Here is a 21,583-nt window from a genome sequence, read left to right as displayed (position 1 = left end):
AGAGAAAGAGAGAGAAAGAGAGCCAAGGGTGCGCGCGCGGAGGAGGCGCGCGTATGTACAGTCGAGAATGCATCCGACTATCCTCTTTCTCTCTCTCTCTCTCTCTCTCTATCTCTCTTGCTCAGTTTGAAGCTGGTGAACTATGAAGCTGCGTTGGATCTACGATCACGCGCGATTTTCACGGAGCTCTCTCCTCCTGACGGTGTGCTCCCTCCACCGCCGAAAGCTCCAGTACGGATCGATACGAACGCGAGCTGTCTCGTTACACCTACCCGTTATTAGTGGACCCGTAGTCCCTTGCTTTTTTCTTTCTACGAGAAGATTTAAGATCTTGCAACGATAATGTTATTATAAGCTCGCGCGTGATCGATGAACGATGAACCAGGAAATTTGATACACGTCGACGACCGCCGATGACTTTCTTCCCTCCAAGAGAAATCGTTATTAAATGTTATTCCATCATTTCCATGGCTATTTGCGGTTCGCGGATAATGTCGATCTAAAATCAAAGTGATATTTTTATAATAAACGAGTATTATTCACCTTTCGATAATAGAGTCTTACTAAATAATAAAAGTTATAAATATGAACGAACATAAGGAATGTAGATGCTATGTCGTGTCCAATTAAGACATGATCGCTAATTAGACTAAATAACTTAATAGTTTAATTTGATTTTGCTCGGGAAGCGTAAAAGTTTTCGAGCGTGTCTAATGAGCACCGTCTGTTCGTCTCGTAGGAAACAGTGCGTTTTCGAAATTTGCACGAATTTATTTTGCCCGTGATTTAGTTGAAACAATTTACAGTTACCTTTTTCTCTCTGACTGCACAGCAGATCGCACGATTATTCGACGTGATTCCTGATTGTTTCCGTTTGCTTCTCTTGGCTGTGACTTCTTTATTTTTATCAATTTACATTAATCACGGTAGAACAACGGTAGATTCGTTGAAATGATAGAACGAATCATGTATATCGAAGGAGATTTCTAAAGCTAGTCGGAGACGATGAATTTCATGTCGTCTACATTGTCTCCTCTTTACTAGGTAGACGAAAGGTTACTCTTTGAGAACTCGGAATCATTTTACATTTGTATTCACAGGAAATGCTCGAGTTTCTATGAGCTCTGCAAATGTAACAACGGTGCTCATATCGCGAATTATCCAGTATTCCTGAAAAATAAGTCCAATGTATTATGCCATTATTATATGATTCATTTTCTTCTTTATATGAATTTTCTTTAAGAATTGCATATTACAGATTAAACATGTAAACAAATTGTATTGTACTTTTCTGAATATCCAATCGTTTGTAAAGTTTGTTGTATCGAGAGTAAGATAAATCGTTAACCATATTTTCGCCGCAACGATGACGGACGAATTGATAAAATGAATTGTCTTTTATGTTCTCGTTGATAGACGTTGCCAGATATGAACTCGCATACTCGTCGTGTTTAGTTAAGCATTTTCTGAGAAATAAGTAGAATGAATTGAAACGAGAATTTCATTTCGTTCTAACCATTTTTCTTCTGTATGTATATGGTATGTAAGTGTATACTGGTTTAAATGGAAATGCCTCTTTCCATATGCGGGAATCTCTTTGTTCTTCGCATTATGTCCAATTTGAACGATAAACCGCGTGGATATTATATCATAATCTTTTTTCTCAGAGGAAAGGCACGCTTCGGAAAATTTCCAATCAACCGTGGAACCTTCGAAAGAGTCTGCTCGCTTAGAAATATGCTCAATCGATGCATCGATCGTACTTTTATCTTCCATAAAATGTTTCACGTTCGAGCCTATTTTAAACGAGCAATATTAATAATTTAGCATTACATAGGATTACATAACTGAAGAGTTAGAAGATCGACGTTAGAAGTAACGTCGATCCTATTGAAGGATACTTTAATTTTTTTTCTTCGATCGGAGCATCGAATGCATAAGAAAAGATAAAGAGAAAAAAAAAAAAAAAAAGACAAAAAAGATAAAAAAGAAAATACGATCATAAATTTAATTCATTTAGCAATAATCATAAAAGTGATAAAACTTAGTACGATATCTCGTTATGACTGTATTGCATCGTTTGAGGTAAAAGCTTAAAACAAAAAAAAGACAACAGAACTTTGTTACTTAAATTCTGTAAATTGATACTACAAATTCAAAGTTAGAAAGTTAAGAGTTACAAACTTCGTCAAATAGTCTAACCTCTTTTCAAATTATCGCGCGTATCGGTCGATTGTTCCTCGGTGATAATCGGATTACTACTCCTTAACGTTTCCTCGATCCTCGAGATATCTTGCGATATTAATTTCGTCGTGTCTCCGGTTTCCTCATTTTCCTTCTCCTGAACTTCTTCAGGAAAGATTTAAAACTTGCCTTTCTCTTAATTCTAGTTAATTTATGATTATGAAAATATTACCTTCTCGATTGTTATCATCTAAAGGGAAACCCTCCTTCGATGTTTCCTTCTTTGATATTCTCCGATTAATTCCATTAATCGTGACATCACTGTCTTTTTGATCATCACTTATTTTTGCAAGAGATATAGCTTCCGCAGATTCATCTCGCAAAATCGGCAAAGATAATCGACCGTTTCTAGAAAGCATTTTCATATTCGTTACGATTCTAGTTTCGGTCAAGTGACCGTTCTCTTTTTGATTAACGTATTCCTCATTTGTTTCTTGTGATTCTATATATCGACTTCGAATATTAATTTGTAAATCTAAAGGTGTAAAATTCTGCAAAAGATCTACTCTTTCCTTATTCGCGCTGAATTCTTTGTAATTGCTTTCGAGGCTCAACGATTTTGAATTCGAATTGATTCGATCTAGCGTATCGACCGTTACATTAGAATTTATGCTATCGTTTCCTTGTACACAAGTACATCTCTTCAATTTACGAAACGCCAAATTTTGAAGGCTCAAGTGTGCCTTCTTTCTTTCTAGGAAATTGTTCTTTTGATTTTACACTTTCCTCTATATTTTTTATTTTTTATTTATTTTTTGTAAAAAAGAATCGAAAATTTTACAATTTTTAATATCGATCGTCATGTGTGATCAATTGATACTAATTAATTAGACTTTTATGAAGGCACGTCTTGAATTAGGATTACCACAAGACATATGATTTTCAAACTGAGATCGGAGGACGGATCCTGCAATATAGTGACTTTCTCCATGATTGGAAAATATCGAACGGTGTAATCGATAGTGGGATGTCAAAACAAAAACGATTTTTCATCAATCGTTTTCAAGTACTACGAAATTTAAATTATTTTGCGTCTCATAAATTTTCACGTAGATTTTGTTTGAATTAATGTTGGGATTAATCCATTGTTATCTTATCAAAGCAATTAGCGAAAATGAACAGATTGTTTCTTTTGTTTTATATGCTCATTATTTTCTTTAGAGTTGCACATTCTTTTGAAAATTGTAAAGAATGATGCTTCAGTAAATTTCACTCACATCAACGAGGCGATTCTGTTAGAAACGGAACATTTTAAATTGTATTCTATATTTGCAACGGACGTACATTCTAACAGCTTACGGGCTCGTCTAAGAATAGGTGACTATAGGAGATTCGAGCGGAGTAGACCATGACCGTGACCGTGATTGTGATCGTGACCGTGACCAAGCTGTCCGTCTACATAGTCGGTGCCATCCAATTTTTAGATTATTAAAGATTTCATGAGATTTTGTATTCTCGATCGATGATCCTTCAGCAAATATACTTTATTCTCGCGACGACAACAAATTTCAGTCTCTAACGTTTAACAATACTAAAAGTATAAATAAAAAAAAAAATAAATAATATAAGAGATGTACGTATTTATATTTTTAGCGATTAAATGAAGCGGATAAATGAAGATTACTAGCAGAAAGAATTATAAAAACATTATTTTGGTTTGAGTCTAAGGATAGCTGTTAGGTCGAGCTAGTTTGAAAAGATGTCTGGAAGAAAAAGGTATAAAATGTATATTTAATATACAGCAACTATATTAACGATTACAATATATACTGCACCGCGTAATACAAATAAATACACATAATACACATGAGAGACAATAAGCTACTCGACTCTGCACTCATAATTTTCAAATCTTGCGACATATCGTAACATAGTACGAATTAGAAAATTATTTTAATACGGCAGAAAATAATAGTGTGCAAATAGATCGTACGATGGCATTTTTACATGGAAAATATATTATTGAAATAATATTTAACAAGATATTCGATATAACAGGGGTTTCTTTTCAATCACATTATTTCTGGAAACGCCTTTTAGATTTTGAACGTCCATAACTTTGTATCTATTGCAGCATTGGCTACTATGATTTTGTTTTGAGGTATAAAAGGTCTATTCTACATTGTTGATAATTATGTTACATAGGTTACGGATAATCTTAGCATATACAAAGACATTATTTAAAATGCTGCACAGTCTGTACTGAATGATCCATTGGATATAGTCATTTTTACAATTATTAATGTCTGTAATGTGCGCTTTCCCTTGCGATGTCAACATTCTAGTATTCTTTCGTATAAACAAACGACATATAAATGAATCACCAAAAAGCAACTTCGATTTAGCTGGCTTATATTAAAGATTATAGTTTTCCATGGAAGCTCACAAACAGAAGATTTATAATTCCAATACGTTCTAGTACATTTTATCATATTTAACTATGATGCACTCATGATTTATAATTTTCATAAATATACACATACTTCAATCAGATAATTATCTTTCGAATGATCACTCAGACACAGAGCTATATAATCTCTTTGATAAACCAAGTTCACTAATATCGAGTTTATGTATGTATGTATGTATGTATGTATGTATGTATGTATGTATGTATGTCTCATCATACTTCATATAATGCCAGATTTCTTTTTCTTTTTTCTTTTCATCTCAAGTGTAATTTTAACCAGAGATACCTCATAAATTACGGAAATAAATTTGGGAAAGCTTTACAATAGTAAAAGTATAAGTCCCATTTTTATGTAATGTTATATCCAACTGTTAAGTCCAAATTTTAAGTATGTGTACACATTAACGCCCTAAAGATCGTGCTATCCAAAATCCTTACAATATTGTTTTTATCTCTCCTTTATTTTCAATAGATAAATATCACCGGATCATTGTTGTATGTTATTTAAATTATTAATTCACAAATTATATAATACTTTCCATTTTTAAATACTTTTGTGTTTGACAATTGTAGATTCATTTTAATCTACAATGCGGTATATTTTTCTACTGACCATTCATCACAAACACAATGATATCTACTTTGTGAATCAAACATTTGTGAATAGCTGATTACAATGGGAAGTGAATGCTAAATAAATACCAATATATGTTACTCTTTTTTCATTACTTAGTATGTATAATTAATTCTTATAGTACCATCAACTCAAGATCATTCGTAACTCATCAAAGTATATCTACGATGGTACCCATTATTCTTATATTTATAACTGCGAATGATTGTAAAGTTAAAAAAACATTCTCTCGTATCTTTTCCTTGTTTTCTTTTTTCAGTGGAATGACAGGATAGATTTATTCCTTCCAATCTTTCTTAATTTCAAAAGACCATTCCCATTTCAGATGTTCGTGTTTATCATCGTCAGTGAATAAAGAACTAACACTGTACGAACCTCGTGCCATAACTCCTGCAGGTGCATCTTCAGCAGGAGTGGTATAGGATTGTATTTCAGTTTTTGGAGGATATGATCCAACCATGTGTGTCATTTTATCCACTGTAATAAAAAAGAAAAAAGAAGAAGTAGTAGAAGAAGATATGTAATATAATAAAATATAACTTCATATAAACAGCCTTCCAACTTTTTTTACCTGTAACTCCTATCAGTGAAAGCACATACAAACGAATAATATTAATATTATTATGTACAAATAATATATATCTTTTTTATAATTTGACAAAGCAATAAAGAACATACCTGGTACACCTAGGCGATAAGTTTTCTGCACATACTTCAATCCATGTACAATTTCACGCTGTACAATAAAATCAATTCTAATTCTGTAACTAACACCTTCTTTGATAACAAAAGTTTGTTTCTTTAATTGCGATAAGTCACCAGATAAATCCAATTCCATATCAGGACGGTCTGCTACGCAAAGTGCTAATTTCTTAACTATTACTTTTCTAGGATCGTTAGGATCTATGAAAATATATTGTAAATGTAAATATGCATCTCTAAGATAAATTATTCTTAAGGTACGTATACATGTAAGTACATACCAACAATTACTCCACCAGCTTTGGCCTCCCCTAACAGCGTTTCTTTATATTTTCTCAAACTTTCGTCTTCCTTATCTGCCTCTAAAATTTGTTCAATCGTTTTTTCCGGAGGAGGTTTGTAATTCGACTCAACTTCCAATTCATCCTCCACAGCGTCCACATGATCGGTCGTGGCATCAGACATTGCTAACATTATAATACAATATATTTATCAGAATATAAAATTCTTAATTTTCTAAAGCTTCATGCTAATAATATCTTCGTTAAATTTATATAAATGACCACTCATTAAAAGAAGGGATACTATAAAAAGATCTTTGAATTTAAGTAATCTATATAAGTTACATGTAAATGTATGTGTACATGCATATATAATCAAAAAACACACATACATAGACGAAATATATATCATGGAATCACCGAATATTTTTAGAATCCTTAAATTCGATCTTAACGAACTAAAAAAGAAAATACGTATATCGTTCGGCTTTTCATATGTTGATGATGATCGTACCAATAATAATGATTAAAATGATAAAAGCCGAATGACTGTATAATAAAATAACAAACGACCTGAAATATATAAAAGAAATATACAAATAGAAAATGAAAATAATGATAAAGAAAAAAAGTGCAGATCAACTGTTTTGCTCGATTGATAAGCGTATACTCTATGGCAATATAATTCTCCTGGAGAAAAGTATATCCAATCTCCTAAATTCGAACACTTATACACTTACCGAATAATTTGATTTTTTAACAAATGAAAAGCACTATGGATTGATTTGTTTCCAAAAAAAAGGCTATTTCGTATTAGCCACGAATATTAATCTTATTTGTTCTGCCCCTCTTCTCGCGAGCTTTGGGCTTTGGCAAGCGGAAGATGCGAACAACATGGCGGCAACAGGAGGGCGGGTACTTCCTGTTGTCTTTTAGAAAGAGGTTATGTTTCTGTTTCAAGAGTATTAAGTTTAACGAAATTTAATAAGAATTTTGTATGGATTTACTTGTAAATAAAATCTAGTTTAAGTATAATATAGAAAAACAATATTTTTTTTTTTGGATAAATCTTATATATTATAAATCAAAATATGCGTGCATATATTCTATTTGACTTTTTTTTTTCATTTTCTTTTTTTTTCCATTCAAGTGCCAAGTTTTTTTTTATTATGTATAAATCACACATATCTTTTAAACATTAATTCTCAATAAAAATTTCAACAGTATTATACTTTCGGTATATATTTAGTAATTGTTTTTTAACGTTTCATAACAATGATTTAAAAGTATTTGTATACCAGTTTGATTTCTAAAATTTGTTTGACAATTTTTTAACTTTTCAACCAACAATTCGGGATAAATTTTTGCCAACTGCATCAATACGTCTGAAAGAGATATAATATGAAATATTTAGGAAGAGGTATATATTACAAGTTTTTATAAAGTATAATATTTACCTAATACAAAATCTTGAAACTTTGACTCTGGATCGTCTAGATGTATCAATACCGTTGTATATAGAACATCAATATAACTTTTGCAAGACATTAGATTGTAATCTTTAGGAATAGTAGACCATATTTCTACAAGGGCCTCTAGAGCTGCCCATCTTATATCATCACAACCATCATCTAATCTTTTCAATACAATTGCATGTACTCTATGAATATGATCTTCTGTTATGCAGGACAACTTATGTCCAATTGACATCATAAAACAAATAGCACGCAAAGAATAAAGCCTAGTTTTTCTCGCATTATCATCAACAAGCGTAATCAAAATAGGAATAATCCTTTCGAAAACAGATAAATAGTTTTCTACAGTAGAAAATATTGTGATATTAGATTCGCTCGTTTTGTTAATTTCCTCCTTTACAATTGTAATAGAATCCTTAATATGCGTGGAAAGGATGTCATTTTGTAGAAGAGCACATAAGCATGAAATGGAAGCTGTACGTAAAGCTTCAGATATTCTACCTGCTGACCAAATAAGATTAGGGATAATGCATATTTCTAAAATTTGATTTACAAATTCATGAAAATCAACAATGCATCGAAGCGATTGCTTATTGCATAACAAGTATTCAGATAGTAATATCAAATATAACAATCTCAATTCCATATCCGTATTTTTGCTCATAATATCCTGTAGTATTGGTAGTACAATATTCATACAGTAAGCAGCAGCGATCGAAGCACGTATTAAACACGTTTGAAATATTTGATGTTCTGGACTATGAACTGTCCATGAATCACAGTTATCACAAATTGACATTAGCATTACTTTCATACGATGCAGTAATAAATCTTCAGTATCATTTAACGATTCTATACTTGCAAGCACACCAAGTAATCGATCTGCTTCTTTGTGAATAAACTGTTCGGTACTCATAGCCAAACTAGTAAATATGACGGTAAATATATTCTGGGAAATAAGGGCACATTCCTGCAACATTAGTCTTCTATGATGTATCATCAATTACATAGAATGACAAATTATAATGAATGACAAGTTTCTGAAAAAACCCACACCTCGTTGCATACTGTTATAAGGGAATTACAGCAAGATAAAAGTTGTTGCTGATAAATACTTTTCTTGCTGCGACAAATATGTGGCTGTTGTAAAAAATTGCTGATTTTTTCTATATGAGGTAGAAGAATACTTTTTTCAGTACACCTTATGATGGCGGAAAATGCTCTTAAATGACCTGCCGTAGGTGAGTTTTCCAATGTCGGCAATGCTAAATGGCAATAGACTTGTGGTGGTACAAAGTACCCTAAATATTTTGCTGCAATTTCTATATTCTCCACAACTCTTTTATCTTCATCATTACAAGCACTGTTAGAAAACGCAATAATATCACAAATATTGAATAAACGAAATATCATATTTTATGTTAAATCATATACGTTAAATATACCTATATATCGCAGGTAATAATTTTTCTATATGTTGAGTTACATATTGTTCTACATTTAGTATTAAGACGCAAAGTAATTGTGCAGAACGAACTCTTATATCAGCCATCCAATCGGAAAGTTCCCGTGTTATTCCATTTATAAGTTTACATAAATTTTCTCGAGCAATAGTACGACATCCTAAGTTTGGTCTAATAACTAAATAAAAAAAGTACTTCAATTAACATTAAGTTACGCTATCGTATCTCTTATGCAAAATAAAAACATACTATTAGGTGGATAATGTTTAGGTTCCTCTATGAGAAAGTCCATTTTATCTTTAAATTTTTCATCATTTTGATTTTCTTTCATATATAATTGACCCGCTTCATCCCACATTTTTGCTGCTGTAATACGTATTGTTTCTATTTCATCATGAAGACCCGTTAAAATAAGTGGAAGAATTTTGTGCCACCAACTGTATCTATCTCTTAATTCAACAAGCCAATGTCCTGCCACTTCGACAACAGCTTTACACAGTCATTAATAATTTATTATTATTGAAACAAATTATTATAAATAGTATATGTATAATGAATTAAAATGTTACCTGCTCTAACGATTCCGCTTTGATCAAACAGTCTTTCAGCTAAGGGCGTTGCAACTTCTTCCATAGATTTGCTATTACCATATTGAATCACATCGCCTATCGTTTTAACAGAAGCTACTCTGACTCTATAATGTTGATGACTAAAATTACTTAAAATTGGTTTTATAAGAGTTTCAGAATAGGTATAAAAATGCTTAGATACAGTTTTTCCTAATTCTGATATGCACTCGCAACTTTCTCTTTTAGCATTGGGATAATTATCCCTAACAGTTCTTGCAAGAATTCCTATTATTTCATCCATATATACAGATATATGGTCCTTATATTTTAAAATAATAACTTTTAAGAGAGCAATACATTTTAGCCTTACTTCCTCTGACGGTTCTATATATTCTTCCGGACTTAAACGTCTTGACAACACCGGAATCACATAGATAATATGCTTATCATGCGAAGGCAACATATTCAAAAATTTATTTAATATTTCTACAGCACGATCTCGACAAACTTCTGCTTGGTCATTTAATAATCTTATCAATGGTCTACTTAAATTCTCCCATATTTGTGATAAAGCATCAGTATCCAATATTTCTTGTCTATCCAATATTGTCTTTATGATTTCGTTTAAAGCATTCTTTCTTCTTTCTTTATTCTCAGCTTGTAATGACAAGCAAATTCTATTTAAACCAGCTTCAGTTTCCAATGACATTTCTTTTAATACTATCCTTTTATTTTTAATATTATTATTAGTTTTTAATTCGGTACTCTTGTTAAAATTCACCTTTAAACTATGATTGAAAAAATATCAAACGAGGAACACAAATACAATCTCATATAAAGTAGTTATTGCCATGGTTACGAACATGCATATTGAACTTCTGATTTCTCTCTCTCTATATTTATATATATATATATATGTATGTTGTCTTTATTCCTATATCTATCATATATGTATTTTATCGTCCATTGTGTAAAACTAATTCGATTCTTTAAATTGCTATTATATGTTAAACGCAAAATCTTAATTCAATAATAGACATTTATTCATTTTTGGATCTAGAATACATAATAATTTTTAAGAATGTAAAATTAATAACATCATCAACATAAAAATGATATGACAAACATAAAAATACTGTTGTCTTTTACATAAGAGAATAATAATTGCTAGATTCATATAAAATATTTTCATTGTAAATTATAGTGTGCTCAAATAAAGAATTATGATTTTATGGGTAAGACTATACAGTAATTTCAATTATGGATAGCATAGTGGATTAGAAATTCGCTTAAATTGAATGATGTAAGTTCAAAAATGTAAATTATGTTATCATATCTTTTACCATGTAATTTATAATTATTGAGCTCTTATCAAATTTTATAAACGTTAAGTATAAGAAATAAACTTACATTTTTTGGTAATTAAAATATTTTATCCTTTTAAGAAATAATCTGTATGTTATAAAAATATTATGCACAATTAAGACATAGATATGTTTTATATTATCTCAATACTGAATAATATGAAGAATTCAGCCACTTAATTGAAATTGAATTTTATGTTTGCTAAATTTAGATTTACTGTAAATCATACATATTATCAACATATTTTCAATCTTCTAATGTAACATTTTTAAACAAATAAGACATTGATTCTTTATTGTGAATACGTCGAATAGCTTCAGCTAATAAAATGCTTATATCAACAGTTTTGATTTTTGGACATTGCATTTTTTGTACATCATGAGGTACAGTGTTGGTCACAACAACCTGGGAAAAGTATAAAAATCCAATATATAAAAGTTTTGATCAAAATAAATGTTATATTAATATATAATTTAACTTTGCTAAAATTAAATATATAGGTAAAGCATTACCTCATCAATTGGTGATTCTTCGATAAGTCTTGGTGCATCCGAACTAAGTAAACCATGAGTAGCTAATACATAGATTTTATATGCACCCCTTTCCTTAAGTACTTCAGCCGCTGCTACATAGGATTGTACATCATCTATCATATCATCCTAAATTAAATTACAATAAATATTTAATTATATAACAAAAAAGTCAAGTACATATGAGTATTAATTTTTCTTGAATATCTTCTTACCACCATAATGGCAATGCGTCCTCCGACATCTCCTACAACATTGATTGGAGGCTTTTCTTTGGCAGGATGCATAGGCACACCTACACCAACCTCCATTGTTCTTGAGGCTAACGCTGGTGGAGAATAACGTCCATCATTCATATCTGATTCGGCTTCTCTTTGTTCTCCGTGTATAACTGCTATTCCTAAACGCAATCTTTCTGCATAACTAGTTGCCTTTTTTGCGCTTCCTGGATTTCTTGCAACGATTACAGAATTGTGATAATCAGGTATCTAATAATAACAGGACATAAATGATTAATGTCTCATAATTATGTTGATCCAATATAAAAGGGAAGAATTAAATAATTAAGTTACAAGAAATATTCAAATCAATAAAAGCTATACTCACAGACTCTTGAATATATTGTAATAAAAATGGACTGGCTCTTAAATTATCTACAGGAACATCGAAAAATCCTTGGATTTCTTTTTGATGTAAGTCCATAGTAATAATATGTGTTAAACCACTTTTGCATAACATTTTTGCTAAGAGTTTGGAAACTATACAGCCACGCTTACGCATCTTGCATTGTTTAGAATAAGGTAAATAAGGAATTACGCCGACAATATTTTTTGCCGATGACGTTTTACAGGCATATGCCATGATGAGGAGCTCCATTATATTATTATTAACATCTTTTGTACCAGTCTGAATTATATACAGATCTTTACCTCGTACGGAATCACTTATTTCAACCATAGTTTCACGGTTTGATTTATGATATACGGAACATCCACCATGCTTTACGCCAAGGCGACTTTAAATATAAAAAGTACATCAATATAAACTTTAATGTAACAACTTTTGTTTGTCAAATTGTAAATAGAAGAATATATATTTGACAATCATAGAATGTTCATTAACCAATATATTAAAACAGTTTGGTTAATGAGAAGAGAAAAGAGATAATTATCTCTTCTTACGTAAAAGAATGGAAATGTAATTAAGATTTAAGTAGAACTTACTTAGCGATTAGATTAGCCAATTCTGGATGTGAATTGCCCGCTATTAGAACGATATCCGAGGAAACTGGTTTGTCCATTTTAAAAGAAAATATTTTCCTCTTTTCTCTTAAGATTCACGTGAAACTATTAAAATATCTTTTTATATAAATACAAATACGTCCGATCGTAGAAGATTATCATTCAGCTTCGAAGGATCGGAAATTGATTAAACATCTATAATAATATTATCTTAAATCGGTTTATAACTACGCGCAAATTTCAAATGAATATAATGTTGCTCGTTATTTGATATTCCCTATCGGAATATAATTTATGTTATTATCATAGTTCGATTATTATATTAAATAAGACTTAAACCGTATAAACACACTTAAAATTATTCTAAAATTCTTTTTTACCAATCGTCCAAAGAGCCGCTCACCGTCGCTCACTGGCGCAAGTTACGCAGAAGACGTATAGTTGGTGCATCGGTGTTTCATGTGACAGAAGGGTAAAGCTCTGTAAATAATATGCGATAGAACGTCCAACTGATAAAAAAGAAACTGTATTTTCTATTACTTAGATCCGAATTCAAAATTATGCAAAACAGATATTTATTTTCTTTTGAGATTTAACGAACTTTTCCATGGATAAAGAAACGCCATTATTTTTCCCGCGTTTTTAACGCAACGTCTCTATGCGGTGGTTTTAGACGAATATTCAATTTCAAATTGGCGCCTTTTTTCACAAACGAGCTTGCAGAGGTTAACTTACAATCGATCGTTCATAGTTCAATTCACCTACGTCAAAGCGCCACCGTAGCTCACCTTATGACATGTGGAGCGGCCAATCTTTTTTATTACGCATTTGTCTCAAGTTGTTCATTTTCGGCGAAAGGAATAGAATAGAAGAGTGAGTATACGGTACGATTTGGCCGAGATCTACAAAATGGCATGTTCTTATGGGCGTGCAGTTTTACTTTCATGTCGACGGTCGATATCTTACAGTGCACCAAGATATTTAAGAGATGGTAATACATTTAAATCTATTCTTCAATTAAAAAGTGATTATACTCTGTCTACTTAGATATCTTCAAATTACGTAATATATTGAGCATTCTTAAATTATTAACTTTTACTGTCTTCTTCTACGAGAATGCAGATACAGTACAATTTATTATTTGTAGGTGCTGATCCATTGGAACATGCAACAGGAATAGAAAAACGAGAATTACTTGCTAAAGGTGCTGGTGACGATGTAAGTTTTTACCTTACTTAAATCAACTCCTTGCACTAACTAATATTATATGATTCCAACAATTTTCATTTTATATTTTATAATTTTAATGATGTATTATATCATTAACCATATTATTTGTATCAATATTATTTTTGATTATTTATTATTAAAATCGTATTCATTGTTTTGATATTCCTTAAAGTAGATTATTTATCGTATTCTCAGGATCCTTTTAACTTGAAAGTTACAAAACGGGGACCTGGTACAAAAGAATGTCCAAATCTGGTGCCAAGTGCATTTAACAGTCGTTTGGTTGGATGTATTTGCGAAGAAGATCAATCGCATATAAACTGGATGTGGTTACACGAAGGAACTCCACGACGTTGTGAATGTGGATATTGGTTTAAGCTTGTTGAAAAAGCTCCTCTTTAATAACGCATCAAAATAAATTAGTGAACTGTTTAAAGCATAGAATTAATATTATATTAGATAAATGGGAAGATGATAATTATTTATTGCCTATCCATATTTAATTTTTCCTGCTTGTACGATGTAAACTCTTGTTAACGACATTGCACGATATGAGTATCATGCATATATCGTACATAATACACGTATTGACTATGTGCGTGTACTTTACCTAAAATCATAATAAATGCAAAATATTTATTACGCATTCGAAAGTGAAGATGTTAATAAAAATTTAATAAAAATTATAGAAAGTAGTGCATTGTAATTTCAATGTATTATTTATAAGAACAAAAAACCTACATCAATCATCAAACGTTTATCACTATAAAATATAAAAAACCACCAATTTATATTATAAAAATCATGATTATGATTATTTGCACGATGATTTACAAGATAACTACTTATTTCTATACAATATATACAAACGCAACATATATATATATATATATATGTATATAATATATATATATATATATATAAATATATAAATATATTCTCTAAAAATAAGTATATCGATGACACATTTGTTTACATAAAAATTAGTTTATTACATTACACGTTTTCCTCTCTGAATTCTTGGCCGACGAAAAAGCAAGACATGTGGTTCTGTCAAACACAATAATCCTTATAATTTTTAAAAATTATTAATGAATTATATAATATGTAATAAATATACTTATGCATCTAAGTAACATACCTGGACTATGCATCATATAATGAACCCACCTAGGACTTTGCTGAACGCCTAAATTACGCCATTCAGTTTCTGACATTAAGTGTGTTTTAGGTACATGTTTTGCTAAATCAATTGGAAGAATTACATGCCTATAATTAAAACGTATTGTTAAAACATTTTAAACAAATTAATGAAATAAACACAGTATTATGAGCATATTAAATCAATGAACTTAACCTATACTCATAATTATCATCGGTGTATCTTTCGGAATACTGAATTTGATCGACAGGCATGTTGATCATAAAAGTCGTTAAACTTTTTACTAAAAATATCAATTATTATAAAAGTGCACTGATTTTTTATTACTTAATAAACATTCAAATACATAATGCAGTAGGTAATTCTCATTAACGTACTCTGTTTTGTTTACTATACGATTTGACAACGGAATGAATTGTCGATAATCAATAGAGTAATTTCAACTTATGGCGCGTTTCTATGAAATTTTTGACATATGTAATATTTAATATTTTCTTATATTAAAAAATATATGGCTTTATAATCGTTATTGATCTTTTCTATTATGCATTGTCGTTTTTTAAATGCACGAACATATTTATAAATAGTTACATGTTTTTATTGTGCAATGATAAGCCATCGTTGGTCAACACCGTCGATAATTATAAGGTTAAGAGTATATTTATTTATATTTTCAACTAATTCTTAAAGCTGCTAGATCTTGAAAAAATCGAGTTAACAAAAGTCAAATATTTTCTTAAATGATAATTATTATCAATATATAAAATATTTATTTTCTCTAGAGAATTACTTAATTTTATTAAAAATATTCATATATTTTTTTTATATGATTTTCTGCATTAAACATATCCTGATGCAAAGAATGTTTGTTACAAAAACATTAAAACATTAAAGTACTTATAGTAGTACAATTATGAACAAGTATAGATTGAAATTATATTTCTTCGTACTTCTAAAATGGAGAACATTTACATTCCATTCCAAGCAAAAATAACATGGGAGATCATTAGGTACATAGTTACTGTCATAGTGCTTGTGATCATCACAGGAAAGCCAACTCTGAAAAAAAAAAGAAAAGAAAAAAAGAAAAACAAACATTCGAGTCATATAACATTACTTGTATCAGTTAAAAGATGTGCAGTATTATCAGCTGTTTTTTTAATCAATCATGTTGAATAATATCGTATAATAATATTAAGAAAAAAATTTTATATAATAATAGCTAATGATAAGGAGCGATTATTAAAAAAGAAGATTACTTTAAAAATTGCATAAAAGTGAATCTATATCCATGCTGTTCAGCTACTCCTGCGCAGACAACATTTGCAGTAGCTCCAATTAAAGTTCCATTTCCTGTAAATACCACAACCGTCCATTCAACCAAATAAATACCAGTAATATAATGAATAAGAAAATATATAATTGGAAATCTGCTTACCTCCCATGCAAGCACCAAAAGCTAATGCCCAAATTAAAGGTTGCAGAGGCAATCTAAGCTCATGATTTTTAGCTAAATTTATTGCAATTCTTACCATCATCGTGCTCAAAGGTACATTATCAACAAATGCGCTTGCAAATGCCGATACCCATAAGATTAAAAGTATAGCTACAGCCAAACGAGATTCTTCATTAACAGATAGAATAATTTTTTCTGTTTGCTTTCCTATCCAGGCAATAAGGCCCAAACGTGACAAAGCCTATGATAATAGCAGAATTGATTATACATTAATACAAACTAGTGCATACCAATGCTACTTAATATAATTTTTTTTTCCTCACTTCCATAAGTATAAACAATGAAGCAAAGAATAATAAAGTGCTCCATTCAACTCTAGCCATTAATCCATCCAAATCTTCACTGTCTGCTAATATTAGTAATAAAAGTACTCCTAGTAATGCAGTCCAGCCTAATGATAAATTCATACCAGGTACACTATGAAGGAAAAATAACGTGATAACGAACACTAATGCAAATCCTGATTTGACTAACAACCACTTGTCTCTTATGGGATACTAAAATATACAAATTTTATTAATTAAAAAATGATAATTTTAATATCTGTATTTGTTATGTATAATGACGCTGAAATACTTTTTCCTGTAGTTCTTCGAGTGTAGTTTTATACTTTTCGAAAGCAGCACTACCAGTCATTAGCTTTTTTTTAAGTTGCGTAAGTAAACGTTGTACTTTCTTTAATAAAGTTTCTCTTACTAAATTTTCATCTTTACTATAACTCGATAGACTTGCCGCAGCTCTTTGCCAGATTGCTATTTCATGTCTGAGTTCCTAGAAAAATATTTCATGCATAGAAAAATCTATACGTTTTCTAAAATAATATACCGGAAGAACATTTTTACCTGTACATCTTGTGGTTCATCGAAACTTAAAACTGCTTTATCACGAAAAATGAAACGCAATTGAGCATACACCACAATCAATACTAATATTACACCAATGCTCATATGCAATGTAAATGTACTAAAATCTACTCCCTGATAACAAGTTAAATGATATGGTAATAATATTTAACATACGATAATAATCCAATCATTATGATACATTATATGAGCTAATGGCACTCACAGCATCAATAACATCACGATTAGAGGCAATGATAACGTTTGGTGGGTCACCTACTGGTGTAATGGCACCACCTATATTGGAATAAACTACCATTGCTGTTAATATAGGTACTGGATTTAATTCCATTACTTCGCAGAGTCTGATCGTAACTGGAGTCATTAATAGTACTGTTGTAACATTATCCAAAAATGATGAGATAAATGTGGTAAAGAAACATAAAGTATTTACTAATGGCCATAATTTACCTCCAGTTATCTAAAGATTGTATTATCGATTATGGAAGCATAAAGAAAAAGCGTATTTTTTATAATATAATTTACGTTATTATTATACCCTGTAAGCATAAACAGCTAACCAATCGAATATTCCTGTTTCTGCGACAATTGCAACAAGAACCATCATGGAAAATAATAGTAGTAATGTATCTACATCAATCCAAGAAATTAATTCTGTCATATTTGGTCTCTAGTGATATTAGAAAGAAAATAAAAAGTAGAAATAAAAAAAATTTACATTAAATAGATAAGCATGACAGATACCTCATTAAATGCAGCTAATATTGCCACAGACATAGTCGATGCTAGCATTGCAGCCAAAGCTCTGTGAACGATCTAAAAGTATAAAATAGACGTAATAAGTCCTTTTAAATATTTGTATTATTGGATATATATTTGATGTGTTAAGTCTATACAATTGTTTTACCTCAAATACTATCAATACATATAGACCAAATAAAACAACCGCAGCGTACGGTATACCATCGTCCGTATTTATAGAAGACAAATCATATGCAATTGAAAGTGGAAAACTATGTTTTAAATTTGTATGTAAATTTATAAATATTGCATTTTCTACCAATTCTTTATCAACATTATCTAATTCAAAGACTTTTTGATGCTTTTGATCAGGAAACAAATCCATTAAATTTTCAGGAAGTACAGGTAAAATCCAAAAATCGCTTATATTCTGAAAATTATTTTAATATGTTATAATTTCCCGAATACTTTTAATTTTAATTTTAATTTTATATCACTTATTTATTTAAATGTTTTTTATTAAAGTAATATTCACATGAATTCATTACCTCTGAATGGATATTATATTTATGTAGACCAGTCGAATCGTTGATTAATGAACTCAACCATATCGTTAAATGATGACTTGATAAATTTAAGTTAAGATTTTCTTTAATTGGAGGCAGTAATGAACCTTCTACTCTGATGCTGATCCGCTTACTTTCGACTAAACCTTGCAATTTATAATCTGTTTATAAATAAGTTTAAAGAAAGCCACAGTATTATAATTTATCTACGAAATAATCGATATAAAGATGGAACAAAAGTTTATTATTATGGTAAAGGATACGTCGAATTTCGTTGCTGGGAATGGAAATCTGATGCATTTTTTCGACTTTCTCGTTCTTGACCATTAATATCACCTATAACGTTTCATATATATGTCGCGAGTAAAAATAATAAATATCTGTTTAAAATGCTTACAGTAAATATTAGCCAGCAACAAGAAAGAGCTATTAATTTGCTGTAACGATAAAATGGCTTTTGTTTTTCATGCGCTTGATCTTGTGTAATATCGTGCGTGCCATCCTCTTCGCAAATATTTTGTTGCGTTCTGGTTGAAAAAAGATTTCTAAGCGATTTCCGTATTTAATAATAATAATAATAATAATAAATCAAATTACAGTTATAAAATAAATATAAACACCTTATGGGTGGCGCCGATTGTGTACCAAGAGACATATTTACTACTAAACAATCTCTTTTTGTATCAGAGCATCTAACAAATGTGGTGATAAAAAAGACGAATAATAAAAAAAAGAAAAAAAGGAAAATAGAACATATATATGTATATATACAATTGCTTTGATATATATATATATATATATATATATATATATATATATATATATATAAATACGTCAAGTTAGATATAAACCTTCTGTCGGTTTGATAAATCCTATCGTATTCTTTTTGAAAAATTGCTAAGCTAGGATCTAAACGAATTGCTTCGGGTAATTGACTCCAAACACGTAGAACTTCGTCCGGAATTGGACCAAATATAACAGAGCTTGAAATAGAAGACGGTGTGCCTGAATAAAATAGGAAAAACAATTATAACAATATTGCTTTTCAATATTTTTGTTCCATTATAATACCTGGTGTACCACGACTACATCTAGATCCTTTCCTCAGGAACATCGGAGTTCGTAAACCGGTCTCATCTTCGCTCGTATCGTTCTGTGACATTGTTCCCAATTAAAAACTTTTAATATATTTTGTCTACAACTGTATCGACAATTTATACGATTTATATGCTCGAGCCGAATTAAACCACTTTCTCGTTCTCAAAGATGACGGGGAATAAGAATTAGTAATATACTCTTTAATATTATTATTAAAGGTCCTTCCAAGGTCGTACTTACATGTCATTACTCTTAACAGGAAACGTGTTTACAAATGCTAATACGTTATTATTTTTATTAAATTGTTATTGAGGCATTTATAAAAACAGGAAAAAATCATTATTATTGTTGTTAATCGAATTTACAAATGTAAAATGATACACATGATGATATAAGATTTAAAACTATATACAAGCGTGTAAAGAATACATGAAGCATGGTAAAAACCTATACAAAAGTTTCGTCGATCGATCGAAGATCCGAGTTTGAAAATATTTGACGTCATATTCACGCATTTATATATATACACACATATAGAGGATGTTTTCCTACTTTTATATTATACATTTCGAACGTACATATATATACGTGCGCTCGATTATGGTAAGCAACAAGTAATAAATTGTAACATAAACTTGTTATATTTAACTAGTATATACAAAATTAATAAATGATATCTAAACATCAACTAGTTCCTTATCTATTACAATTTCTGGCCCCTCTTCCGTACCTTCCAACACAGCGGCATTTTGAAATATATCTTGCATTCGGATAGCATTAAAATGATCCAGATCTCTAGTATAACGACAATAAAACCAATAACCCATTGTTACATTGAAATATGTAGCCATTGTGCAATGCATAGCAAGTTTGGGACGACTTGTAAATAAAAATGCTAACAATCCACCTCCGATACCACTGGAGATACCGTATAGAAAACTATTTCTGAAACAAGGAATTTCTGCAATATTGCGTCCAAAAATAATGACTGGCTTTCGGTCTTCCTCTCTCTGAACGATTGCAGTTGGAACACTTGAATCGTTTTGCATATTTTGGCAAGAGTTTCTTGAGTCAATGTTAACGATCGAGTCAAAGTATCCGATTAACCTTATATCTATATGGATTATTCACCGGCGGTTAAAAATATTGAAATATATGACACTGTCGAACGTCGCCGTTGAACGTTGAATTTCAATGCCACCTGAAATATATTTTCAATAAAAAATTACACAAGCCATATTCTTTGTAATATAACGTAATACGTATAATTTATAACCATAAAAGCATCGAGCCACTGATACAAAGCATGTGCGAACCATATAATCGTAATATCAATCGAGATGAGTAACCTTTCGAGCAATCGAAGAGAACTATTAATTGGGAAATTGTTCACCAGGGAGGTGTTACGATCGAGAAATGTGATTGGTGCTCCATCTATCATCGATACGACGTATCATATTTCGGAGGTTTTGGGTGATGGTGGCGAGTCTTAC

At 30.5% G+C, this 21,583-nt stretch overlaps 7 protein-coding genes across 15 annotated transcripts; 1 reads left to right on the top strand and 6 right to left on the bottom strand.

Annotated features, from left to right (window-relative positions):
- Positions 1–3,946: 3,946 nt before the first annotated feature.
- On the bottom strand, positions 3,947–7,165 carry LOC124954491 (rho GDP-dissociation inhibitor 2). 3 transcript variants are annotated; one of them, XM_047507528.1, is made up of 6 exons: positions 7,012–7,151; positions 6,664–6,844; positions 6,272–6,457; positions 5,967–6,191; positions 5,860–5,868; positions 3,947–5,765 (listed from the first exon to the last, which is right to left on the bottom strand). In XM_047507528.1, exons 3-6 carry the CDS (start codon positions 6,453–6,455, stop codon positions 5,566–5,568), a joined length of 618 nt encoding a protein of 205 aa, XP_047363484.1. In that variant the 5' UTR covers positions 6,456–6,457; positions 6,664–6,844; positions 7,012–7,151; the 3' UTR covers positions 3,947–5,565. The 3 variants fall into 3 exon arrangements, with proteins under 3 accessions (XP_047363484.1, XP_047363483.1, XP_047363485.1); XM_047507527.1 differs by lacking the exon at positions 6,664–6,844 and having other exon boundaries at positions 7,012–7,165; XM_047507529.1 differs by lacking the exons at positions 5,860–5,868; positions 6,664–6,844 and having other exon boundaries at positions 7,012–7,164.
- Positions 7,012–10,672, bottom strand: LOC124954487 (dynein axonemal assembly factor 5). Of its 2 annotated transcripts, XM_047507516.1 has the most exons (7): positions 9,779–10,672; positions 9,459–9,698; positions 9,192–9,387; positions 8,803–9,109; positions 7,729–8,716; positions 7,570–7,656; positions 7,012–7,222 (listed from the first exon to the last, which is right to left on the bottom strand). In XM_047507516.1, exons 1-7 carry the CDS (start codon positions 10,485–10,487, stop codon positions 7,215–7,217), a joined length of 2,535 nt encoding a protein of 844 aa, XP_047363472.1. In that variant the 5' UTR covers positions 10,488–10,672; the 3' UTR covers positions 7,012–7,214. The 2 variants fall into 2 exon arrangements, with proteins under 2 accessions (XP_047363472.1, XP_047363471.1); XM_047507515.1 differs by lacking the exon at positions 7,012–7,222 and having other exon boundaries at positions 7,498–7,656.
- A 127-nt stretch (positions 10,673–10,799) lies between these two features.
- On the bottom strand, positions 10,800–13,462 carry LOC124954490 (phosphoribosyl pyrophosphate synthase-associated protein 2). 4 transcript variants are annotated; one of them, XM_047507525.1, is made up of 6 exons: positions 13,295–13,462; positions 12,897–13,019; positions 12,280–12,688; positions 11,889–12,161; positions 11,656–11,802; positions 10,800–11,548 (listed from the first exon to the last, which is right to left on the bottom strand). In XM_047507525.1, the coding sequence occupies exons 2-6, from the start codon at positions 12,971–12,973 to the stop codon at positions 11,390–11,392; spliced, it is 1,065 nt and encodes a 354-aa protein (XP_047363481.1). In that variant the 5' UTR covers positions 12,974–13,019; positions 13,295–13,462; the 3' UTR covers positions 10,800–11,389. The 4 variants fall into 4 exon arrangements, with proteins under 4 accessions (XP_047363481.1, XP_047363480.1, XP_047363482.1 ...); XM_047507524.1 differs by having other exon boundaries at positions 12,897–13,109; positions 13,295–13,391; XM_047507526.1 differs by lacking the exon at positions 12,897–13,019 and having other exon boundaries at positions 13,295–13,454.
- Positions 13,463–13,726: 264 nt separating this feature from the next.
- On the top strand, positions 13,727–14,850 carry LOC124954493 (cytochrome c oxidase subunit 5B, mitochondrial-like). Its single transcript, XM_047507531.1, has 3 exons — positions 13,727–13,905; positions 14,062–14,132; positions 14,340–14,850. Exons 1-3 carry the CDS (start codon positions 13,824–13,826, stop codon positions 14,544–14,546), a joined length of 360 nt encoding a protein of 119 aa, XP_047363487.1. The 5' UTR covers positions 13,727–13,823; the 3' UTR covers positions 14,547–14,850.
- Positions 14,851–15,115: 265 nt separating this feature from the next.
- On the bottom strand, positions 15,116–15,644 carry LOC124954494 (cyclin-dependent kinases regulatory subunit 1-like). Its single transcript, XM_047507532.1, has 3 exons — positions 15,502–15,644; positions 15,286–15,413; positions 15,116–15,194 (listed from the first exon to the last, which is right to left on the bottom strand). Exons 1-3 carry the CDS (start codon positions 15,567–15,569, stop codon positions 15,136–15,138), a joined length of 255 nt encoding a protein of 84 aa, XP_047363488.1. The 5' UTR covers positions 15,570–15,644; the 3' UTR covers positions 15,116–15,135.
- A 542-nt stretch (positions 15,645–16,186) lies between these two features.
- LOC124954488 (P protein) lies at positions 16,187–20,285 on the bottom strand. Of its 3 annotated transcripts, none has more exons than XM_047507517.1 (16): positions 20,064–20,285; positions 19,844–19,997; positions 19,613–19,684; positions 19,390–19,519; positions 19,256–19,328; positions 18,975–19,153; positions 18,593–18,856; positions 18,430–18,501; positions 18,224–18,355; positions 17,891–18,145; positions 17,665–17,799; positions 17,399–17,593; positions 17,086–17,319; positions 16,745–17,003; positions 16,566–16,659; positions 16,187–16,365 (listed from the first exon to the last, which is right to left on the bottom strand). In XM_047507517.1, exons 1-16 carry the CDS (start codon positions 20,152–20,154, stop codon positions 16,275–16,277), a joined length of 2,430 nt encoding a protein of 809 aa, XP_047363473.1. In that variant the 5' UTR covers positions 20,155–20,285; the 3' UTR covers positions 16,187–16,274. The 3 variants fall into 3 exon arrangements, 2 of the variants coding, with proteins under 2 accessions (XP_047363473.1, XP_047363474.1); XR_007102559.1 differs by having other exon boundaries at positions 16,229–16,365; positions 16,839–17,003; XM_047507518.1 differs by lacking the exon at positions 16,187–16,365 and having other exon boundaries at positions 16,407–16,659; positions 16,839–17,003.
- Positions 20,286–20,715: 430 nt separating this feature from the next.
- Positions 20,716–21,421, bottom strand: LOC124954492 (cytochrome c oxidase assembly protein COX20, mitochondrial). The gene has a single exon (XM_047507530.1). The coding sequence runs from the start codon at positions 21,137–21,139 to the stop codon at positions 20,768–20,770; it is 372 nt and encodes a 123-aa protein (XP_047363486.1). The 5' UTR covers positions 21,140–21,421; the 3' UTR covers positions 20,716–20,767.
- Between the last annotated feature and the right edge of the window lie 162 nt (positions 21,422–21,583).

Source organism: Vespa velutina, chromosome 15 (genome assembly GCF_912470025.1).
Source record: "Vespa velutina chromosome 15, iVesVel2.1, whole genome shotgun sequence".
In the NCBI taxonomy this organism is placed as follows: Eukaryota; Metazoa; Arthropoda; class Insecta; order Hymenoptera; family Vespidae; genus Vespa; species Vespa velutina.
The sequence above is the reverse complement of the archived record's forward strand: the minus strand, read 5'-3'. Positions and strand labels throughout refer to the sequence as shown.

Bases quoted from the DNA above. Each gene is read 5' to 3' on its own strand.
- LOC124954490 (XM_047507525.1), bottom strand. From the start codon at position 12,973: ATGGACAAACCAGTTTCCTCGGATATCGTTCTAATAGCGGGCAATTCA. The intron at 12,162-12,279 runs GTGAGTATAGCT...TGTTATTATTAG, and splicing joins TACAATATATTCAAGAGTCT to ATACCTGATTATCACAATTC. The intron at 11,803-11,888 runs GTAAGAAGATAT...AATTTAATTTAG, and splicing joins GACGCATTGCCATTATGGTG to GATGATATGATAGATGATGT.
- LOC124954488 (XM_047507517.1), bottom strand. From the start codon at position 20,154: ATGTCACAGAACGATACGAGCGAAGATGAGACCGGTTTACGAACTCCG. The intron at 19,998-20,063 runs GTATTATAATGG...TATTTTATTCAG, and splicing joins ATGTAGTCGTGGTACACCAG to GCACACCGTCTTCTATTTCA. The intron at 19,154-19,255 runs GTATCCTTTACC...ATTTATAAACAG, and splicing joins TCCCAGCAACGAAATTCGAC to ATTATAAATTGCAAGGTTTA.
- LOC124954493 (XM_047507531.1), top strand. From the start codon at position 13,824: ATGGCATGTTCTTATGGGCGTGCAGTTTTACTTTCATGTCGACGGTCG. The intron at 13,906-14,061 runs GTAATACATTTA...TATTATTTGTAG, and splicing joins ACCAAGATATTTAAGAGATG to GTGCTGATCCATTGGAACAT. The intron at 14,133-14,339 runs GTAAGTTTTTAC...TCGTATTCTCAG, and splicing joins CTAAAGGTGCTGGTGACGAT to GATCCTTTTAACTTGAAAGT.
- LOC124954492 (XM_047507530.1), bottom strand. From the start codon at position 21,139: ATGCAAAACGATTCAAGTGTTCCAACTGCAATCGTTCAGAGAGAGGAA.
- LOC124954491 (XM_047507527.1), bottom strand. From the start codon at position 6,455: ATGTCTGATGCCACGACCGATCATGTGGACGCTGTGGAGGATGAATTG. The intron at 6,192-6,271 runs GTATGTACTTAC...ATATTTTCATAG, and splicing joins AGCTGGTGGAGTAATTGTTG to ATCCTAACGATCCTAGAAAA.
- LOC124954494 (XM_047507532.1), bottom strand. From the start codon at position 15,569: ATGATCAACATGCCTGTCGATCAAATTCAGTATTCCGAAAGATACACC. The intron at 15,414-15,501 runs GTTAAGTTCATT...TTTTAATTATAG, and splicing joins GATGATAATTATGAGTATAG to GCATGTAATTCTTCCAATTG. The intron at 15,195-15,285 runs GTATGTTACTTA...TGTGTTTGACAG, and splicing joins TTATATGATGCATAGTCCAG to AACCACATGTCTTGCTTTTT.
- LOC124954487 (XM_047507515.1), bottom strand. From the start codon at position 10,487: ATGTCATTGGAAACTGAAGCTGGTTTAAATAGAATTTGCTTGTCATTA. The intron at 9,699-9,778 runs GTAACATTTTAA...GACTGTGTAAAG, and splicing joins AAGCGGAATCGTTAGAGCAG to CTGTTGTCGAAGTGGCAGGA. The intron at 7,657-7,728 runs GTAAATATTATA...TATCTCTTTCAG, and splicing joins GTTTCAAGATTTTGTATTAG to ACGTATTGATGCAGTTGGCA.